This window comes from Bos indicus, chromosome 1, assembly GCF_029378745.1.
Source record: "Bos indicus isolate NIAB-ARS_2022 breed Sahiwal x Tharparkar chromosome 1, NIAB-ARS_B.indTharparkar_mat_pri_1.0, whole genome shotgun sequence".
Lineage (NCBI taxonomy): Eukaryota > Metazoa > Chordata > Mammalia > Artiodactyla > Bovidae > Bos > Bos indicus.
In genome coordinates this window covers 42432667-42454768 of record NC_091760.1, presented here as the reverse complement: position 1 = coordinate 42454768, position 22102 = coordinate 42432667, and the positions used below count along the sequence as shown (strand labels likewise).

At 37.1% G+C, this 22102-nt stretch overlaps 1 protein-coding gene across 4 annotated transcripts in view; it reads right to left on the bottom strand.

The window, feature by feature from the left end:
- The window catches only part of EPHA6 (EPH receptor A6), a 1027581-nt gene that overhangs the window by 282268 nt on the left and 723211 nt on the right, over nucleotides 1–22102 (bottom strand). For all 4 annotated transcript variants that reach the window (XM_070786786.1, XM_070786808.1, XM_070786797.1 and 1 more), the window contains one exon: nucleotides 21828–21953. In XM_070786786.1, coding sequence (XP_070642887.1) covers nucleotides 21828–21953 — 126 coding nt within the window. The remainder of the gene's footprint in view (nucleotides 1–21827; nucleotides 21954–22102) is intronic.

The window sequence follows — 22102 nt, the reverse complement described above, 5'->3', positions numbered from 1 at the left end:
TACATTAAAAGAGTTTGGGGTTAAAAATAAGAGAGTCATAAATCAATGTATATTGGAAGATATTAGAAGAATACATTTATTTTTGAGGTATCTCCAGGGTTCATCTCATTTTGTAGTGCATTTAAAACATAATAGTTCCAGTAACTGTTTAAAGCTGGTAGCATAAATATGTATTTATCACCATTCCCTGTCTGATGCCCCTGTAAAAATAGAAAAGAAAAACACTTAAAAAAAAAAAAAAAGAGAGAGATAGTGCTAAGTTGTGTCTGACTCTTGCGACCCCATGGACTGTAGCCTGCCAGGTTCCTCTGTCCATGGGATTCTCCAGGCAAGAATACCAGAGTAGGTTGCCATTTCCTTCTCCAGGGGATCTTCGTAACCCAAGAATCAAACCCCAGGCAGATTCTTTACCGACTGAGCTACATGGGAAGCCCCAACTAGGTATAGTTCTTAAGGACAAAGGACCAGAGATGGGACTTCAGTGTATGAGATTTTTGCAAATTTTTAAATATGAAAAGTTACTGGGGAGTATAATGTGTGTTGTTGTTTGGTTGCTACTTCATGTCTGAGTCTCAGGCCTCCCTGTCATTCACTATATCTCAGAATTTGCCTGAAACATGTGTAGTAGAGTATAAAAAGGAAAAGATTGGTTTTGGTTAGAGAAGAAAAATTCACATGGCAGAACCACCAATGGACTCCTAGCTCAAGTACACCCATTATGGCAAAGGGCAGGAGTGATAGGGGCTCCAAATAGGGTGAGGGCATAGACTGAGAGTTTTAAAAGGAAGGACTGACCACTAACTCCTACAAAATATAGGAAGGTCCTTTCCTAAGGGAAAAAAAAAATCTGGGGAAAATACAAACTGCAGATTGGCACTTGAGTATCTTCAATAAAACAGCTCCCTAACTGCCCCAGATGTTGCCTGCACTCCCATTCAGAGCTTCTGATCATTGCTTCCCTCATGAAAATGAATGGAAAGTCAGGCATCACTGGACATGTGAAATGTCCCCAGTATGAAAGAGAGGTAAACATAATAAAATGTAAACAAGGAAAATAGAATAAAAATTGATGGTGTGTTAGAAGATATTTCACCCATCAAGAACATTCTCGATGCTTGAAAGAATGAGAAAATAAGAAAATTAGAGAGAATAATGGAAATTAAAGTGATAGCTGAAAAATACTCAATAGAGTCTTGAAACATAGGTAGGTTGAGGAAGTATGCTAGAAAACAGAACAAATCCACATCTACAAAGAACAAACCAGACACCAAATATATGAGTTTAATGCTTAAGATGGTAAAAACTTAACCCAGGGTTTCCATAAGTAATTAAGAGCAACTTCAGAGAGTATAAGAGAACTCAAATGAAGAAAACTGCATAAAAATACTACTAAAGATTTTTCAAAGAACTAACACCTCCAGACTGAAAGAGCCTGTATGTGTGCAGCACATTAACATGTAATTCCAAGGTAGAATCCTTCTGACATGGAACTGGTCAGGAGTAGTGCTGTAGTCAGACACGACTGAAGCAACTTAGCAGCAGCAGCAGCAATGCTGTTGGCTAAAGCACAGTAGAATAATACTTTTAAAATTCATAGGGAAAAATATTTTTTTACCTTACAATACTATGCCCAGATTACTTATTTATTGCATTTATTGGAAAGACATGTTAAGATATAAAAGAAAATATAACTCATCTACAAAGTTTCCACTCTCAATTAGGAAGCAGACGGAAGGAAGGTTTGTTCCAGCAAAATGAAGATGGCAAATAAAGATGAAGATCCTTCCTAATTAAAGTTAAAAGCTCTTACACAGCAAAGGAAACCATAAAGAAGACAAAAAGACAACCCTCAGAAAGGGAGAAAATATATGCCAACTAAGCAACTGCCAAAGGTTTAATCTCTAAAATAGACAATTAGCTCAATATATATAAAAAAATAAAAAATTCAGCAGAAGACCTAAAAAGACATTTCTCCAAAGAAGACATACCAGTGGCGAACAGGCAAATGAAAAGATGCTAAACATCACTAATTATTAGAGAAAGGTAAATCAAAACTGCAAAGGTAAAACAAAACTAGCTCATACCAGCCACAATGGCCATCATCAAGATACCTACAAATAATGAATGATGGAGAGGATGTGGAGAAAAGGGAACCCTCCTCCTCTGCTGGTGGGAATGTAAACTGGTACATACAATGTAGAACAGTATGGAGGTTCCTTAAAATGCTAAAAACAGAACTCCAGTATGACCCAGAAATTGCATTCCTAGGCATATATCCAGATAAAATCATAATTCAAAAAGATAATAAACCCCAATGTTCATTGCAGTACTACTAGCCAGGATGTGGAAGCAACCTAAATATCCATCAACAGAATAGATAAAGAAGACAAGATACATATATATAATGGATATCACTCAGCCATAAAAAGGAACTAAACTATCATTTGCAGAGATGTGGATGGAACTAGAGACTGTTATAGAGAGTGAAGTAAGTCAGCAAGAGGAAAACAAATATTATATATTAACACATGTATGTGGAATCTAGAAAATGGTATACTACTACTACTACTAAGTCACTTCAGTCGTGTCTGACTCTGTGCGACCCCATAGACGGCAGCCCACCAGGCTCCCCCGTCCCTGAGATTCTCCAGGCAAGAACACTGGAGTGGGTTGCCATTTCCTTCTCCAAAGTATGAAAGTGAAAAGTGAAAGTGAAGTCGCTCAGTCATGTCTGACTCTTAGGGACCCCATGGACTGCAGCCTACCAGGCTCCTCTGCCCATGGGATTTTCCAGGCAAGAGTACTGGAGTGGGGTGCCATTGCCTTCTCCGAGAAAATGGTATAGTTGATCTTATTTGCAAAGCAGAAATAGAGACACTGATGTAGAGAACATATGTATGGATACTAAAGGGGCAAAGGGGGTAGGAGGAACTGGGAGATTGGCATTGACATATACACACTACAATCTATAAAATAGATAACTAATGAGAACATATTGTATAGCACAGGAAACTCTACTCAGTGGTCTCTGGTGACCTAACTGGGAAGGAAATCCAGAAAAGAGGGGACATATGTACACTTATATGGCTGATTCACTTTGCTGTACAGCAGAAACTGATACAGCAGTGTAAAGCAACTGTATCCAATTAAAAAAAGAAAAAGAGGAAGATCCTGTGATAGAGAAAACAGTGGCTTTAATTGAATTAAATGACCAGGATAAAGGATGAGTTTCATGTATCAATCCAATGGAAGCAGGAGAACAGGATTAGGAATGCAGGGACTCAAATAGCAGAATCTGAATACATTGGATGATGCTCTAGTCTTAGAACAGTCTGAAGTAGGATTTATTACTTTTTTTTAATTTTTTTTTTTGTCAAGGGCCAAATAATAAATATTTTAGGCATGTGGAACATCTCAACTCTATAGCAATGACTTAATTCTTCAGTTGGAACACAAGGGCAGCTGTAGACAATAAGTAAGCAAGTGTATAGGGCTATGTCCCAATAAAACAAGCAATCTGGCCTGTGGGCTGTAGTTTGCTAAAACCTGCTGTGGAGGGGCTCAGCTATGAATTCTCAGCAGTATTACCAAGAGGACCTACAAGAACAAACCTACTCTGCAAAAGGTGGCATCACTAAAAAAGACTTACACAATTCAGCAGTCAGGTTAAACCTGGCTCCTTTATCAGTTTTCAGCTTTGTAAAAAATGACATCTGAATACCAGGAGCACCTGTATTAGAAATCTAAGCAAATAGGGCCCAAACATTTTACAGACATTGCATAGTAATTTGAAAATAAGTTGCTTTTACATTTTTGCTTTGATTATAGCTAAGAAACTACCATAAGTATAAGAAATAGCATGTATATTTGTTGGAATAATATACAGAGACAAATATAACATTTAAAGTTATAAAATGCCACTTCCAAAGATTAACAACTATATTGAGAGGAGAGGTGGGTGTCTAAGGAAGCTAAATCCTTATCTATGGTAAGAGGAAGTCAATAGACAATGTCTAAAGTAAAAATGGATATGGAAGTAATCATGAGAATTACAAAAACAGGATGAGTTCATAAGTACTGCCTCAGATGAATAGGGCTTGGAGTTGAAATGGAGAGTCTAGAGGAAGAATGGAATGCTTGTGCTTTTCATTATAAGCCTTGCTATTTAAAAAAAAGTCAGATATATGCAAGCCACTTTGGTTTTGAAATTGAAAATTTTGATTATTGCTTTAGTGTTAAACAGCATGGAGTAAAAATAAAAGGCGTCACTGTTCTCCAGCACTATGAACATTTGTTCCATCAATCAACAAAGGAATTTTAACAGGCTAACATATCAAATATAAGATAAAAAGTCACATTTGTTTTCTTCAATTTACTTTTTAAAAAATGTAACTATTACTCAGCCATTAAAAAGAATACATTTGAATCAGTCCTAATGAGATGGATGAAACTGGAACCTATTATACAGAGTGAAGTAAGCCAGAAAGAAAAACACCAATATAGTATACTAATGCATATATATGGATTTTAGAAAGATGGTAACAATAACCCTGTGTACGAGACAGCAAAACAGACACTGATGTATAGATCAGTCTTATGGACTCTGTGGGAGAGGGAGAGGGTGGGGAGATTTGGGAGAATGGCATTGAAACATGTAAAATATCATGTATGAAACGAGATGCCAGTCCAGGTTTGATGCACGATACTGGATGCTTGGGGCTGGTGCACTGGGACGACTCAGAGGGATGGTATGGGGAGGGAGGAGGGAGGAGGGTTCAGGATGGGGAACACAGGTATACCTGTGGCGGATTCATTTTGATATTTGGCAAAACTAATACAATATTGTAAAGTTTAAAAATAAAATAAAATTTAAAAAAATGTAACTCCCCCTTTTTAAAGATGACAATCACTTCAGTTTTACTTTATAACAAACAGAATGATACCCTGGTTGCCAAACAAAATAAATATTAATGTTAAAATAGACTATAGGCCTCTTTTATTGAAGAGTCTTAATATGTTTGGACAGAAACTTCATTTGTTCTCTTAGCCAGGTATTGGTTTCTGCAATAACTGGACCCACTGCCCAACAAGGAGCTGAGTAAAGCTTTTTTTATTTTTACTTACAACTTTATGAGGCAAGATGTTGTGGCCTACTTTTGAAAAGAATTCGCTTTTCACTTTCCTTTCACTCTCCTGGTCATGCACAGTTAGAAAGTGGGCACTGCATTTTGTGGATTTGCTTCCCATTCTGCAGGGTTCTATACTGCAAATAATCTCTTTATGTCTGAGGTCATTTCTTGTGTTCATAGCAAGTATAGTTAATGGTATAAAAAATGTTACTTAGTATGTCAAGAACATTTCTCTTTCTGTAGAAGTCAAATAACATCTAAATACAATGTAAATACCCAGAACACTCTCTAAAACTGCAGATTCAGATTGCATTCACAAACAAGAGACACAGAACAACAACAAAAACAGCCCACTTTCACTCTTGGCTTGACTACTACTGGATTCTTTCATACTGATCTCAACAGGCCAAATTTTCTCTTAAATATTCCTGTATTCTGTATCTTAGTCATTCTGATTAGAACCTGAATTTTTTTCTCCTGTGTGTCTTACTGAATATCCCTGCCTTCTTACTGATTTCTCTGCTGCCAATAACTGTTTACTGAAACCCTCCCTCTATAGGACATCAGAATAATCATTTTAATTACAAGTCTGTGTAATTCTTCCAACATGCTTTAGTTGCTCTCCAGTCTCTTCAGGATGAAGTCATCTCTTGTCAGTCTTCTTTGATTCCTCATTTTAATCTGTCTGTTTTCTCTGAGAGGCTGATGCACCCTTATCATGCCACCATCACAACATTCAACCCTGGGCTCGTATAAGGTTGATTACTATCTTGGTCCTCTCACCCCAGTCCTACACTAGACCATAACATTTGATGATAAAATTAATCTAATGTATGAATAAATAATTTCATTTTTACATTTTATAAATTCCATATCCATTCATTAAAGTGCATGCAGCCCCTTGCACATGCCAAGTATTGTTTAAATGGATGAGGTCATAAAAGTGAGTGAGAAAGACAAAGAGGAAGACAGATAATGGGGAAAAAATGAACAGAACAAACATACATCAGCTGGTGATAACTGCTGCAAACAAAAGGCAGAGTAAAGGCTAAAGGGAGTGTGGGAAGAAAGTTGCTACTTTAAAAATGTCCTTAGAAGTTCAACACTCATTCATGATAAAAACTTATCAAAGTGGGTATAGTGGGAACATACCTCAAAATAATAAAAGTTATTTAAGACAAACCCACAGCCAATATAATACTTGGTGGTGAAAAGTTCAAAGCCTTTCCACTAAAATTTGGAACAAGACAAGGATACCCACTTTCACCTCTTCTATTCAACATAGCATTGGAAGTCCTAGCCACAACAATCAGATAAGAAATAAAAAGTATCCAAATTAGAAGGGAAGGGGTAAAACTCTCATTATATGAAGATGATATGATACTATATACAGAAAATCTCAATGACTCCACACAAAAGCTACTAGAACTGATAAATGAATTCAGCAAAGTAGCAGGATACAAGATTTACACATAGAAATTGGTTGTGTTTCTTTATATCAACAATGAAATAACAGAAAAGGGAGGTTAAAAAAGTATCTTTTAAAATCACAATCCAAAAAATAAAATACTTAGGAATAAACTGCACCAAGGAAGTGAAAGACTTATACATTGAGAACTATAAAACATTAATAAAGGAAACTGAAGATGCTTCAAAGAAATAGAAAGTTATCCCATGCTGTTGGATTGGAAGAATTAATATTGATAAAATGGCCATACTACCCAAAGCAATCTACAGATTTAATGTGATACCTATCAAATTATGGATGGCCTTTTTCACAGAACTAGAACAACTAATCCTAAAATTCATATGGAACCATAAAAGACCTAGAATTGCTGAAGCCATACTGAAGAAAAGGAACAAAGCAGGAGGTGTAACCATTCCAGACTTCTGAAAATGCTACAAAACAATAATAATCAAAACAGCATCATACTGACACAAAGACACACATATAGATGAATGAAACAAAATAGAGAGCCGAGAAATAAACCCATACATCTATGGCCCAATTCATCTTTGACAAAAGAGGCAAGAATATACACCAGTAAAAAGACAGTCTCTTCAACAAAGTGGGGTTGGGGAAGTTGGACAGCTGCATGAAAATCAATGATTTGAACACACCCTCTCACCATATACAAAAATTAACTCAAAATGACTTAAAGCTTTAAACACAAGACATGACACCATAAAAACTCCTAGAAGAGAACATAGGTAAAACACTCTCTGACATAAATCATACCAATGCTTTCTTAGGTCAGCTACCTCCACCCCAAGGCAATAGAAATAAAAGCAAAAAATAAACAAATGGGACCTAATTTATAAGTTTTACACAGCAAAGGACACTGTAAACATGCACACACACACACACACACGCATGCACAGACACAAAGAAAAGATACAGAATGGGAGAAAATATTTGCAAATGATGCAGCTGACAAGGGCTTAATTTCTCAAATATACAAAGAGCTCATATAACTCAACAACAAGCAAACCAAAACAGCCCAATTAAGAAATGGGCAGAAGACCTAAAGAGACATTTCTCCAAAGAAGTACAGATGGCCAATAGACACATGAAAAGATGCCCAACATAGCTAATTATGAGAGAAACACAAATCAAAACTACAGTAAGGTACCACCTCAGGTTGGTCAGAATGGCCATCATTTAAAAAAGCCTACAAATAGCAAAAGCTGGAGAGAACTGGAGAAACTGGGAACTCTTCTACACTGTTGGAGAGAATGTAAGTTGGTGCAGCCACTATGGAAAATAGTATGGATATTTCTCAGAAAACTAAAAATAGAATTATCATATGATTAAGCAATCCCACTCCTGGGCATATATCCAGGAAAACTATAATTCAAAAAGATACATGCACTTCTATGTTCACAGAAGCATTGTTCACAATAGTTAAAACATGGAAATTATCTAAATGTCCATAGATAACTGAATGGATAAAAAAGATGTAGTACACATATACAATGGAATACTATTCAGACATAAAAAGAATGAAATGCAATGCCCAGCAACATGGATGCACTTAGAGATTGGTTAAGTGCAGTCATTGAAGTAAGTCAGAAAGAGAAAGACAAATACTATATGATATCACTTATATGTGAAATCTAAAATATGACACAAATTAAACAGAATCAAGAGTAGAGACTAGACTGGTGGTTGTCAATGGGAAGGGTGGTGGGAGAGGGATGGATTCAGACTTTGGGATTAGTAGATGCAAACTTGTATATATAAAATGGATAAACAACAAGTTTCTACTGTAGAGCACAGAGAACTGTATTCAACCTCCTGGGATAAACTATAATGGAAAGGAATACAAAAAAAGAATGTATATAAATATAAAGCCCAGTCACTTTGCTGCTGCTGCTGCTGCTGTTACTAAGTCGCTTCAGTCGTGTCCGACTCTGTGAGACCCCATAGATGGCCTCCTACCAGGCTCCTCTGTCCCTGGGATTCTCCAGGCAAGAACACTGGAGTGGGTTGCCATTTCCTTCTCCAACGCATGAAAGTGAAAAGTGAAAGTGAAGTCACTCAGTCGTGTCTGACTCTTAGCGACCTCATGGACTGCAGCCTACCAGGCTCCTCCGTCCATGGGATTTTCCATGCAAGAGTACTGGAGTGGGGTGCCATGTCACTTTGCTCTACCGCAGTAATTAACACAACACTGTAAATCAACTATGAATATTCTTCAACTAAAAACACAAACAAACAAAAACAAGACAAAATGTCCTTAGCGTTTTCTCTGATAAATAATGCCCTGGGGTTGAAGGAAGTGAGGGAATGAAAAAGGAGTCAAGGTGTTACTCAATGGGTCACCAAGTACAAAGGTGTTGAGATGGGAGTCCATGTGACATGTTTGAAAAAGAGGTAGGAAGCCACTACTTCTAAAGAACAGTAAGCAAGGGAGATTTTGTGGGAGATGACGTTGAAGAGAGTTTTACCCTGAGTCAGGGAGTGATTAGAAGGGACTTCCCTGGTGGTACTATGGTTAAGAATCCATCGGCCCGTTGTAGGGGACACGGGTTCGATCCCTGGTCTTAGAAGATCCCACATGCCTCAGAGCAGCTAAGCCACTGAACCACAACCACTGAGCCCATCTACCCTAACTACTGAAGCCCATGCCTAGACCATGAACACCACAAGAAAGAGCAGAGCAGCCCCTACACATCACAACTAGAGAAAGCCTGTGTGCAGCAACAAAGACTGAGAGGGGCAAAAAAAAAAAAAAATAGCGATTAGAGGGTTTTGAGCAGACTGACACAAGCTGGTTAATAGCCCAAGGGCTCTTCAAGAGCTGTGGGTAGAAAACCCAGTACAGTAGGGCTAAGCGGGGAGAAAGGAGGCCAGGAGAGATGTTGATGGGATGGGCAAGGGTTACAGTTGTGAAGTGTTAAAAGATGGCTGAAATCTGTGATACATTTTAAAGGCAGATCTGATAGGGTCTGCTGAAAGATTGATGGGGCATGTAAGAAATGTGCATCATGCTTTAAATGAGGGAAATCTGTGATCGCACCTTAAAGAATGACTTCATGACAATAGTTAATATCCATACCAATGTTGGTCCCACTAAGGCAGTTGGTTTTTTGGTGAATTAATGCACAAAGAGCTAGGTAGTGGTAGTAGTGACAACCCACTGTACCCCTACAGATCATGAACATTTATCAGCAGCTAGGATGCAGTGTTCACATCAGGAAGCTGGGAAGTGACTGCTGACAAAAGATCAACAGAAGGCAGAAATACAAGCAAGAAAGAGCCAAATTCACCTAAGATTGGTGGAAACTGTGGTAATGCAGGATAGTTTAAGAAATAGCAATTGTTCAAGTGTTGGAAGAAGATACCTTCTGAAGGAAGTGTAGATTCATAAAAAAGTTACTTATAATAAAGTAGTGGTTAATAAGAATATAGGTGCTGAAACCAGAATACTCTGGTGTTAATTTTGACCAAATAATTTAATCTGTCTTAATTTCCTTGTCTGTAAAGTGGATTTTTATCAATCTTGTGATAGCATTAGGAGGACTGAAAGATGATAATACAAGTAAAGCTTATCTCAAGCTTATAAACTTTAATAACTCTTGCTTATTATTATTACCAAAGAGAGACTACCTTTCTTGATAGGATGAAGGAAGGGAGTTAAACATGATAGATTCTGGCAGGAACAAAATATCAAAGGTTTCCATTTAAACAAAGAACTGAATTAGACCACCTGGAAAGCCCACGTGATTCAAGTTCTAAACAATCCTTACATAACACACTTTCCCATCCTGTGAGTTTATTTATTTCATCATGAAAGTGATAAATGAGGAGCTGTAAAGATCATAAATACCTGCCTTGCTGCTGTTTCCATCTTTCAAAAATCATCAGGAACTGTTACTTCGATTTAGTTCTGAATAAAGCCCTCTGAAGTGTGAACTTGGGAAAAACTGATCATTTTAATTTTGAGATACATAATAGCCTAGGAAAAAGTCTTGTTCATGATTGTAGATGTTAAACTTCAGAGTGGCAGTTTAAAAAATGTCCACGGATTGGGTACAAATTCACAATCGGAGATTTTATAAAGAATGAGGGATCAGTACCTATAAGATACAGAATTTCAACAATACAAACACAATTGTCTATCCCAATAAAGAAAAAATTAGAAAGTGTACTAAGTCATTGCTGCACAGGGAGCTCTGAGCTCACACAGCTAAATTTTAAGGCACAACAACTTGGGGATAACATTGGAAAGGACAAGTCTGTTGGCTCATCTAACTGAGATGAAAAGGGGTCTGGAGAATTTAGGAAAATGCACCTGTACAAACATAATGAAATTTAATAGGAATATTTATAAAGTGGGACTATGAGAAAATATACACAAGTCTGGATAGATAATATATATGGTTTATATAGAAACATAGTGTGGGCATATAAATAAAATACAGCCTTGCACTCAGCATCATAAAGTCAATTGGACAAGTACAGAAACAGGCCTGGCTTCAAAGCAACTCCTTTGAGAAAGACCACTGGGGATAAGCTGGTGGTAAACTGTTACACTGCCAACAGTGTCTGGCAGATGTTCAAAAAACAAATGCAAACCCAGGCTGCATTAATTGAGGCCCAGCAGGAAAGGTGCTAGCTCTGGTCTCTGTGCTGATTAGAAAATATTTGGAATATTAGGCTCAGTTCTGAAAAGATTTAGAGAAAAACTCTAGTTCTCCCGAGGAAGGTTATCAGAATGATGAAATATCCAGAAGTTATGTTAGACAGAAATGGTTGAAAGGTTTAGACAATTTAGGCAGGAAAAGGATGATTTATGAGGTTCACATATGTTGTCTTCAAATCTTTGAAGGGTCATGGAGTAGAATAGAAGAAGGCTTAGGTTTACTGTGTATAAGTTCAATTTTGCAGAACAAGTACCAGTGGGTAGTGTTATAAGATTACACACAGGGCTATAAGGAAGTATACTCACAAAGATTCTTGATTTATTGGAACTTCTCCCAAGGGAACAGTCTTCTCGGTAAGGTAGTGAAGACTTTCATTGCCAGTGATTTGATAAAGGGTGGATGGTCAATTAGAATTTATTTTATTTCATTTGCTTCTCATAACAATCATGAATTAGAAAGGCATTTTATGTTTATTTTTATTAGTTGCCCAATAAAAACAAACAAAAAAAATTCTCTATTCTTTAGTCATTATACATTTTCTAAGTCATAAAAGAAGACTGAGCAATGAAGAACTGAGGCTTTCGAACCGTGGCGCTGGAGAAGAATCTTGAGAGTCTTGTGGACTGCACAGAGACGCCATCAGTCAATCCTAAAGGAAATAAACCCTGAATATTCATTGGAAGGACTGATTCTGAAAATGAAGCTCCAATACTTTGGCCACCGGATGCAAAGAGCCAACTCACTGGAAAAGACCCTGACTCTGGGAAAGATTGAGGTTAGCAGGAGAAGGGGGGCGACAGAGGATGAGATGGTTGGATGGCATCATCGACTCAATGGACATGAGTTTGAGCAAACTCCGGGTGGTAGTGAAGGACAGGGAAGCCTGGCGTGCTGCAGTCCATGGGTCACAAAGGGTCGGACACATGACCGAGTGACTGAACAACAACAGGTTTCTCAAACAACTACTATGATGAGGCAACTTGTAAGATTAGGAATTGTATTGATGTATGTAAAACAGCACATGTACACTAAATGGCCCCCAAAATAAGATCTAGTGTTGAAATATAAGTAAAATAAAATTACCTTAAAGCTGTTTAACACTGATAATCAACCTAAGCTCTTAGATGTGTGAAGAATAAATTAATGACTAATTTACAATGATTTTACATTAATATATTAAAATAAATTTCTTTTGTTAAATTCATTTCTTCTTATGGCCTATTTGGTTTAAATAAAAAATAAACATATATATAATAATTATAGCCTCACGAGAGGTAGGAAAAATTAAATTTTGAGTTCTTTAAAAAGAAAAAAATAAAATCATTTGTTGATTTGGGCAAAGTTCTTACTGTACTAACAAAAATGAAGTTTATTTTTAATTACTAATTTTAAACAAACGCCAAATATCATGGCTATCATTCCAGGTACCTAAAGCATTGGATTCTGAATTTTTCATGAGCAGATATTTATATCATAAAATATTTAGAGAGTTGGGCACAGAGTGTCATTCTTCTTATCCTTATCAATTGAATATAAAAATTATATCTTTTTTTACTTAATATTCATGTTTCCACCCTTTTATTGAATATCTATAGTATGACAGATCCTCCATATGTGTTATCTCTAATCCTTACACTAATTCTGCAAGACAGCTATTATTATTATGACATTTTGTAGAGGAAGAAAGCAAATTTCTGAGGATCAGTAAACTTCAGAAGGTCACTGAATGAATTAGCAGCAAAGCTGAGATTTAAGCCTGTATCTGCCTGACATCAGTCTGTCTTTTTTATTCATATCATACTGTTTAGGGAGAATGGGTTGTAGAATAAAGTCCATAATAAAATAAAATAAAATATTTATAATTGCCATAATAAAATATTATGGCAAAACAAGAAAATTTTAAACAAAAATTCTTTTCTGCCCTTTTTGACCTCCTCTCTCCCACCACTGGGTATTGTGTTTTTGCATTATCAACCAGACCCGCCCACCCCCATGGGCAGAAATACCAGTTCAACCATTAACAGGGACATTCTCCTAGCACAAACAAGACAACCCTTTAAAAAATAACATTTCTTCTTCAGCTTGTAAGGAGTCACATGACCGACCATGATGTTGCTTAGATCTAGATTATACAAAAAGTCAATAATATGTAATTTGATGTACAGCCCTCAAAAAGCTTATATAACTGTGCCTTGAGTTCTAACAGGTAGAATAATTTTCAGCGTTTTCTGAGATGCTTGTCCCAGGTTAAAATCCTAATATTTGGCTCAAATAAAATTTTCCATTTATTTCTTAGATTGACTGGTTTAATTTTTTGTCCCCAAAGTGTAAAGCCCATCTTTCATTTCATTATTTGGTTTAGAAAACTATGAAATTATTAAGTAAAAGGCACAAAAGTCTTGCCAGAATCTGTTGACGATCCTACTTTCAGTCTACTGGTTGGGCAAAGGAGTTTCCAAGAATAAATAGGAAAATGAATCTGACCTCTCTCACAAATTCTTTAAGTTGAAAGAAAAGGAGAAAATCTGTATCTGATAAGATCATCTCATCTAAATATAGAGGAAATGAGCCATAAATTCAAGTTCCTTTTTGCAAAAAGTGAATTGTGAAACCAAAGCTGGCATACTGCCTACATTTCTCATTATAAAAGATGTACTATGGCTGTAGAAGAGGAACAAAAACAGAAAAGGGGATGAGAGAATTTAAAATTTATGAGTTTTAATCTAAAAATAATAGATTTTTGGTTAGTGAGGCGGCTGGCTGGGGAATGCCAGAGGAATTAAGAAAGGCATATACAGTAAGCAGTGTGCCTTGCATATTATTATGTGTGACTATGAGCTCAAATAGGAATGACAATATATTTGGATTTAAAAATTCACTGATTTGACACTCACTTTTTATATCCTTTTTTTTTGTCCTTTTGACTTTCTTTTTTACCTGTAGATGATTGCTGAGAAACCAACAGTTAAAACTTCCTGACTTTTCAAGGAAAAGAAAAAATATGGTGACAGTAAGCCAGAAGAGAAAGCTGATAGTGGAGGCAGTAATGAGTTTTGTATAGATAAAGGGATAGGATATGAATGACAGGGAGAGATTATGCATTTCCACTGAGACTAGGGAAAGAGGGAAAGAGAGAGATTGTACATTTCCATTGAGACTAGGGAAAGAGGGAAAGTCAAATATAAGAAGGGTGCCCTATGGACTTAGAGACATAAGAATGATTTTTTTCAGTGAAATAATGTTTCAAAATTATAGATACTCTGCAAGTGTTTCATAGAATGGTTTAGGTTCAGTACTGCCCTGAAAAAGGAATAGCCTTTCAATGACCTTTTTCAGCTCACGATTAAAATTTTGATTACTAGTTTTCTCATTATCTCTCAAGATATGTGTAAAATAATGATTCTACCCTAATCTGACTTGGAGCTTTTAACTTGGGAATTTCTGTTTTACAGTCCTCTGCCCACAGTATTTCATTTTATGATGCAGAAAGTCAGAGGAGATAGATGATCTTGATAGTCTCCTATGCAACAGAGCTCCTCACTTCATTTAAATGGAAATGTGCATTTTCATGGAAATTCAGGCCTGTATTGATGAACAAAGATAAGCTGCCACTATTAAATATAATAGTGATATAAAAAAAGTGTTCTAGAAAACATATTTTTAAAAATAGTAAAATTTACACTGACAGGAAAACCATTTTTTTAAGAATATATGCATAGCAATATGTACAGCCTAGAAATAGGATAAATTAAATTTTCTAAAATCTGTCCCATAGTATTTGAAGGGTTATAAAGTTGAAAACCCAGGACAAAGGTTGTGAACGTCAGGGTGAATACATGTTTTTGATAAGCACAGTGACTTAATATGAATAAACTAATTAGCATAGTGCCTTTGTATAAGTAGATATTAGTCATGTAATAAACATTTTTCAGTAGACTTGTTAAGAAATGTCATGGGTTAGGTGTGGTATTATTTTCCACACTCTTTTCTTTCTTAAAATTTTAATGTGACTATTTTGGGGTTCATTTTTTAATAACACATTTAAGAAATACTTAATGATTATACATGGGCTTCCCTGGAGGTTCAGACAGTAAAGAGTCTGCCTTCAATGCGGGAGACCCCAGTTTGATCCCTGGGTCAGAAAGATCCGCTGGAGAAGGAAATCACAATCTGCTCCAGTATTCTTGCCTGGGAAATCCAATGGATGGAGGAGCCTGGTAGACTATAGTCCATGGGGTCGCAAAGAGTGGGACAGGACTGAGCAACTTCACTTTCATTTTTAATGATAATACATAGTTTCTCCCAACTAGAAACCTGCAATGCATTCTTAACTATATCTTTGCCAAAAAACATGGAGATTTTTCCTCAGCAATGACTTGTGATGTATCCTTCTCACTGCTACTCTCAGTGGCTTCATGGGACCTGATATTAACATCTTTCACCTGACAATTGCCAAAATCTGATATCTCACCTCTTTCCCATCCTCCCCACAACACTCCCCTCTCTACAGAATCTACATTTCCCCTTCAGTCACTTAATTTACTCTTCTGAGGGGAATAGGGATACCTAACGCACACAGATGAGGAGGAAATGGAATCTGAGAAGAAACAAATAGGTGGGGAAAAAATAAAGAATATGAAACAACCAGAGGAAAGTATTGACAGTAAAACATTGGGCAAGTAACAAGTTGTGCAATTACATTCCTGAGGTTCAGGGCAGGTCGTCCCAGGATGTGCCACTCTGGTAATATGGAGTATTTTGAACTGAAGATAATCAAGGCCCAACAGACTGAAGGAGATCTTTATACCATTCCCTTAACTGTCTCAGCCCACTTAGATGGAGGGCCTGGTCCAGAAGAGAGCTAACACAAAGATAACTACAAAGACTAAGGGTTAGTTGCCTAAACTTGCAGGGGGGTGGAGGCAGGGCCTAAAGATCAAATTCCTCTGTAACCCATCATCTCTGTAAGGCTTGGCAAATGTTTGCTTACTGAATGTCTGCTCTTTCTATCCTCTGTGAGTAGTCTTCCTTCCTTTGAAACCCCAGACCCCACCCTCTTCTTCTTAGCTCAAAATGGCATACAAGCTTCAGTTGCCTGCCTGTCAGGGGGAGCCTCTCATTATCCTCTGTGGGGTTTTTGTAGTACACAATTAGATTTGTTTTCTCCTATTAACCCATCTTATGCCAATTTAATTAACAGACCAGCCAAAGACCCTAGAAGGATAGGGGAAAACTTTTCCTCCCTTACAATGTCACAAATGTTAGAAAATTATTAATTCCTTAGATTGACTATGATGATGAAAGTCACTCAGTTGTGTCCAACTCTTTGCAACCCCATGTTCTATACAGTCCATGGAATTCTCCAGGGCAGAATACTGGAGTGGGTAGCCTTTCCCTTCTCCAAGGGATCTTCCCAAACCAGGGATTGAACCCAGGTCTCCCACATTGCAGGCAGATTCTTTACCAGCTGAGCCACCAGGGAAGCCCAAGAATACTGGAGTGGGTAGCCTATCCCTTCTCCAGTGGATCTTCCTGACCCAGGAATCAAACTGGGGTCTCATGCATTGCAGGCTTTTTCTATACTGCTGCTGTGGGAAGTGCCCACATATTCATTAGACTTTCCCAAGTAAACCGTTTTAGGAATGTGACTTAAGGAAGTTAACCAACAGTAGAATAGTACAGGCCAGGGGCACAAAGAGGAAAGTTATAATACTACAGCTTTTTCTCATACAGAGTTTTTACTTTTATGATTCTTCTGAAGATAGACAGTAAAAGATCACTTAGCATATTGTTTGAAAGCTGAAATAGTTGAAGATGAATAAATATAAGAGACACCGATGTTAACTCTATATATCTATACTTCTTTCTTTGCCAAATGGAAAGAATCCCATTGTGACTTGTAGAGTTCAGACAGGTTAGGGAGATCATGACATTAAAATAGTCTCTTTAACAGTTATTGCTTGCTTTGGCAGTATCTGTCATATTTTTATAGGATAAAAGTATATTTTGGTTAAAACCCAAACAATAAAGAAAAACTGAACGTATCTGTTTTGCAAACTAAAGAATGTCACCTGCACTAGCCATCTGGCTCTACGAGGATTGAGTCATAAGCCACTGCAGCCACTGACCTTTAATATGCCCTAAAAGGATTTCAGGGTGGAAATAAGGAATGAGGCACTCCATGCTCTGGGAAAACGAGCAGAACAAGACTTCAGAGAGTTAATTTTTTGGAGAAATTTTTTATGAACCTGGATTCTTGTATCTTCCTAAACTTAGAAAAGCACTAAAACCATTAACTAAGATAACTGTGCCTAATGACTGGCAGCTACCTTCTAGGGAGATAGGACATGTGGGCCTGGTTGCAGGTACCCCATTTGTCAAATCCCCCTTTACTTTTTCATAACAGTTTCTCAGAGCTTTTGAGAGGCTGTCTTCCAGGCTACATTTCTTAACAAGACGATGAATGAACTCAATTCACAGTTTCTAAATTGTGCTTTTTTTTTAGTTGACAGTTTACACCTCAGATACTTGATGCTTATCTTTCAACATTATGATTTCAGACATTGGTTGCTTAATCTATGCACAAAAGCTTATAAGAAATAATTCTCCTGAATCCCCATGAGTATGGAATAATACCAAATAAAAGGTCATACAACTTTTTCTCAGAGGCCAGAGGAAGCAAGCCAAATATAGGGTTTAATGGAATCACTCAACCTCCTTTTTTTTTTTTTTTTTTTCTATTTCTCTGCTGTCTTAAGGAAATGAACTCCAAAACTAGATGGGTATAATCAGTCACTCTTTTCAATTATGCCTTTAATGCCTATTGATACACTTTATGTTGGGCAGAAGAGAATAGAGAATCTGGTTCCATTCCAGGTTCTTAATCTTTCTGATAAGACAGCCGCAATGGCTATAAAGCATTAAGATTTAAGTGTATAGGACCCTTGTGTCAGCTTTCATAGTGAGAACAGGCCTTGGAGGAGATATGGCCCATGAGGCAATGAGAGTGAATGACATAAGAAAGGGCTGTCTTCAAATATTCCTGGAGTTCTCAATACAGTGCTATCTCTCTGTGTATCTGGGCAACAGTCATCTTCTTGGGTGGAGTCAGCCAGAACTTTGAGTTTAGAAGGGTCCTGCTGTTCGTTGAATGCTCTGTTGTCACTGTCTTGAAATTCTTAATAGTGTTTTTAACAAAGAACTCTACATTTGTTGGGGCAGGGAAGCCTGGAGTGCTGCAGTCCATGGGGTTGCAGAGAGTCAAACGCAACTGCGTAACTGAACAACAATAACTACATTTGTTGTTTGCTCTGGTCCCTGCAAATTATGTAGCCAGTCCTTCTGGTGAAGAAGAGTTTTGAAATAAAGAAAGCCTTTTGCTCTTTGCAAGGACACAACAGCCAGCTGGAATGAGATGTTCTGCTCTCTCTAAAGGATTACACAGATACCTAACACCTAGAGGAGACTGACATCCTCCTTTAGGATCCAGTCTTTCTCTTTTAGCTCCCCCTTTTAGCTGCATGCATGGCTGCCCAGTCAGAGATTATATTTCCAAACTCTCTTGCTTTTAGGTGTATCCATGTGATTGTATTTGGACTATTGATTCCTATTTGCTATTTCCAGGTTATTACCTTAAAGACAAAGCTAATTTTCCTAAAGGCAAAGCGAAAGAGCCCAAACCCCTTTCTTTTCCTTCTCAGAGATCAGAAGGTAGCTGTGCTGGTGATCAGCCTTTACCATTCAGAGGAGGAAAACATGCTATGGGAAGGCAGAGCAAAAAGTAGGAGGCACTCTGGTCCCTTCAAGACCTCCTGAATGACAGCTTCTCTGACAGCACAGATTATTCATCTTGTCCTTTGAGCAACGACTTGAGAGAGGAACACGTGTTTATTCTGAGGTCTCTTTGTTATATTGGCTTGGCCTCTACCCCAAACGTACAAAAGAAATTCTTCAGGGCTGATTCATAATAAATTTGTATTTATCTAGAATAACTGAATAATATAGTGTTCTGAGCATTTGAATATTCTACATAGGGACAATCATTAGTTTGCATTAAAGGGATATAAAACTATATTGAACCAAATTTTATACTCAGTGAGTCTCAGAACACTTCTGGATCTTGCAGAACCTCAAGGTCGTCACTGCAAATACTAATTATAGTATGTGTCTGTAGATGCTGGGGAATAAGTACAATAACCTATGAAAAACCTCCTGAAGTTGCATTTACAAAATAAATTCCTCTAACAGGATGTTAAAAATGTTTGTGAATTTTCTCATTGTTTGGAAACTTAATTTGGAAACTTGCAATACTTTTTAAAACAATAACATCATATATACAAGATAATTTTACTTTGCATTAAATTTTTTTTCACTGACTGAAACTGCTAAGATTTAAAATATTATGTTGATAAACCAGTTACAAAACCATCAAGGAGTGTTTTGCCTATGTTCTCCTCTAGGAGTTTTATAGTTTCTGGCCTTACATTTAGATCTTTAATCCATTTTGAGTTTATTTTTGTGTATGGTGTTAGAAAGTGTTCTAGTTTCATTCTTTTACAAGTGGTTGACCAGATTTCCCAGCACCACTTGTTAAAGAGATTGTCTTTAATCCATTGTATATTCTTGCCTCCTTTGTCAAAGATAAGGTGTCCATATATGCATGGATTTATCTCTGGGCTTTCTATTTTGTTCCATTGATCTATATTTCTATCTTTGTGCCAGTACCATACTGTCTTGATAACTGTGGCTTTGTAGTAGAGCCTGAAGTCAGGTAGGTTGATTCCTCCAGTTCCATTCTTCTTTCTCAAGATCGCTTTGGCTATTCGAGGTTTTTTGTATTTCCATACAAATTGTGAAATTATTTGTTCTAGCTCTGTGAAGAATACTGTTGGTAGCTTGATAGGGATTGCATTGAATCTATAAATTGCTTTGGGTAGTATACTCATTTTCACTACATTGATTCTTCCAATACATGAACATGGTATATTTCTCCATCTATTAGTGTCCTCTTTGATTTCTTTCACCAGTGTTTTATAGTTTTCTATATATAGGTCTTTAGTTTCTTTAGGTAGATATATTCCTAAGTATTTTATTCTTTCCTTTGCAATGGTGAATGGAATTGTTTCCTTAATTTCTCTTTCTGTTTTCTCATTATTAGCGTATAGGAATGCAAGGGATTTCTGTGTGTTGATTTTATATCCTGCAACTTTACTATAGTCATTGATTAGTTCTAGTAATTTTCTGGTGGAGTCTTTAGGGTTTTCTATGTAGAGGATCATGTCATGAGAACATAGGCAAAACACTCTCTGACATACATCACAGCAGGATCCTCTATGACCCACCTCCCAGAATATTGGAAATAAAAGCAAAAATAAAAAATGAGACCTAATTAACCTTAAAAGCTTCTGCACATCAAAGGAAACTATTAGCAAGGTGAAAAGACAGCCTTCAGAATGGGAGAAAATAATAGCAAATGAAGCAACTGACAAACAACTAATCTCAAAAATATACAAGCAACTCCTACAGCTCAACTCCAGAAAAATAAATGACCCAATAAAAAAATGGGCCAAAGAACTAAATAGACATTTCTCCAAAGAAGACATACAGATGGCTAACAAACACATGAAAAGATGCTCAACATCACTTATTATCAGAGAAATGCAAATCAAAACCACTATGAGGTACCATTTCACACCAGTCAGAATGGCTGCGATCCAAAAGTCTACAAATAATAAATGCTGGAGAGGGTGTGGAGAAAAGGGAACCCTCTTACACTGTTGGCGGGAATGCAAACTAGTACAGCCACTATGGAGAACAGTGTGGAGATTCCTTAAAAAACTGGAAATAGAACTGCCTTATGATCCAGCAATCCCACTGCTGGGCATACACACTGAGGAAACCAGAAGGGAAAGAGACACGTGTACCCCAGTGTTCATCGCAGCTCTGTTTATAATAGCCAGGACATGGAAGCAACCTAGATGTCCATCAGCAGACGAATGGATAAGAAAGCGGTGGTACATATACACAATGGAGTATTACTCAGCCATTAAAAAGAATACATTTGAATCAGTTCTAATGAGGTGGATGAAACTGGAGCTATTATGCAGAGTGAAGTAAGCCAGAAGGAAAAACATCAATACAGTATACTAACGCATATATATGGAATTTAGAAAGATGGTAACAATAACCTGTGTACGAGACAGCAAAAGAGACACTGATGTATAGAACAGTCTTATGGACTCTGTGGGAGAGGGAGAGGGTAGGAAGATTTGGGAGAATGGCATTGAAACATGTAAAATATCATGTATGAAACGAGATGCCAGTCCAGGTTCGATGCAGGATACTGGATGCTTGGGGCTATTGTACTGGGACGACCCAGAGGGATGGTATGGGGAGGGAGGAGGGAGGAGGGTTCAGGATGGGGAACACATGTATACCTGTGGCGGATTCATTTTGATATTTGGCAAAACTAATACAATTATGTAAAGTTTAAAAAAAAAAAAAACCATCAAGGAATCATAATTTCAAAAGTGTAGACTTGCAGTTTACCTGCCCCAATGACTCTCTCAATGCGTATTCTTGACGGATCAATCTCCTTTGCAAATTCATGGATTGCTAGGGATGGGTCTTCATATGTATCTGGATCTATGTAAGTTTTAATTCCTGGGAAGCGTACTGCAACAGAATAAAAGACTGAATTAGTTTAAGAGTATTCTAGCAAATCACACATCCTGTGAATAGTTAAAATGAGAGGTGACATACTAAAGTAGTCATTCTTTTTTTAAATTGAAGTATAAATGACTCACAATATTATGTTAGTTTCA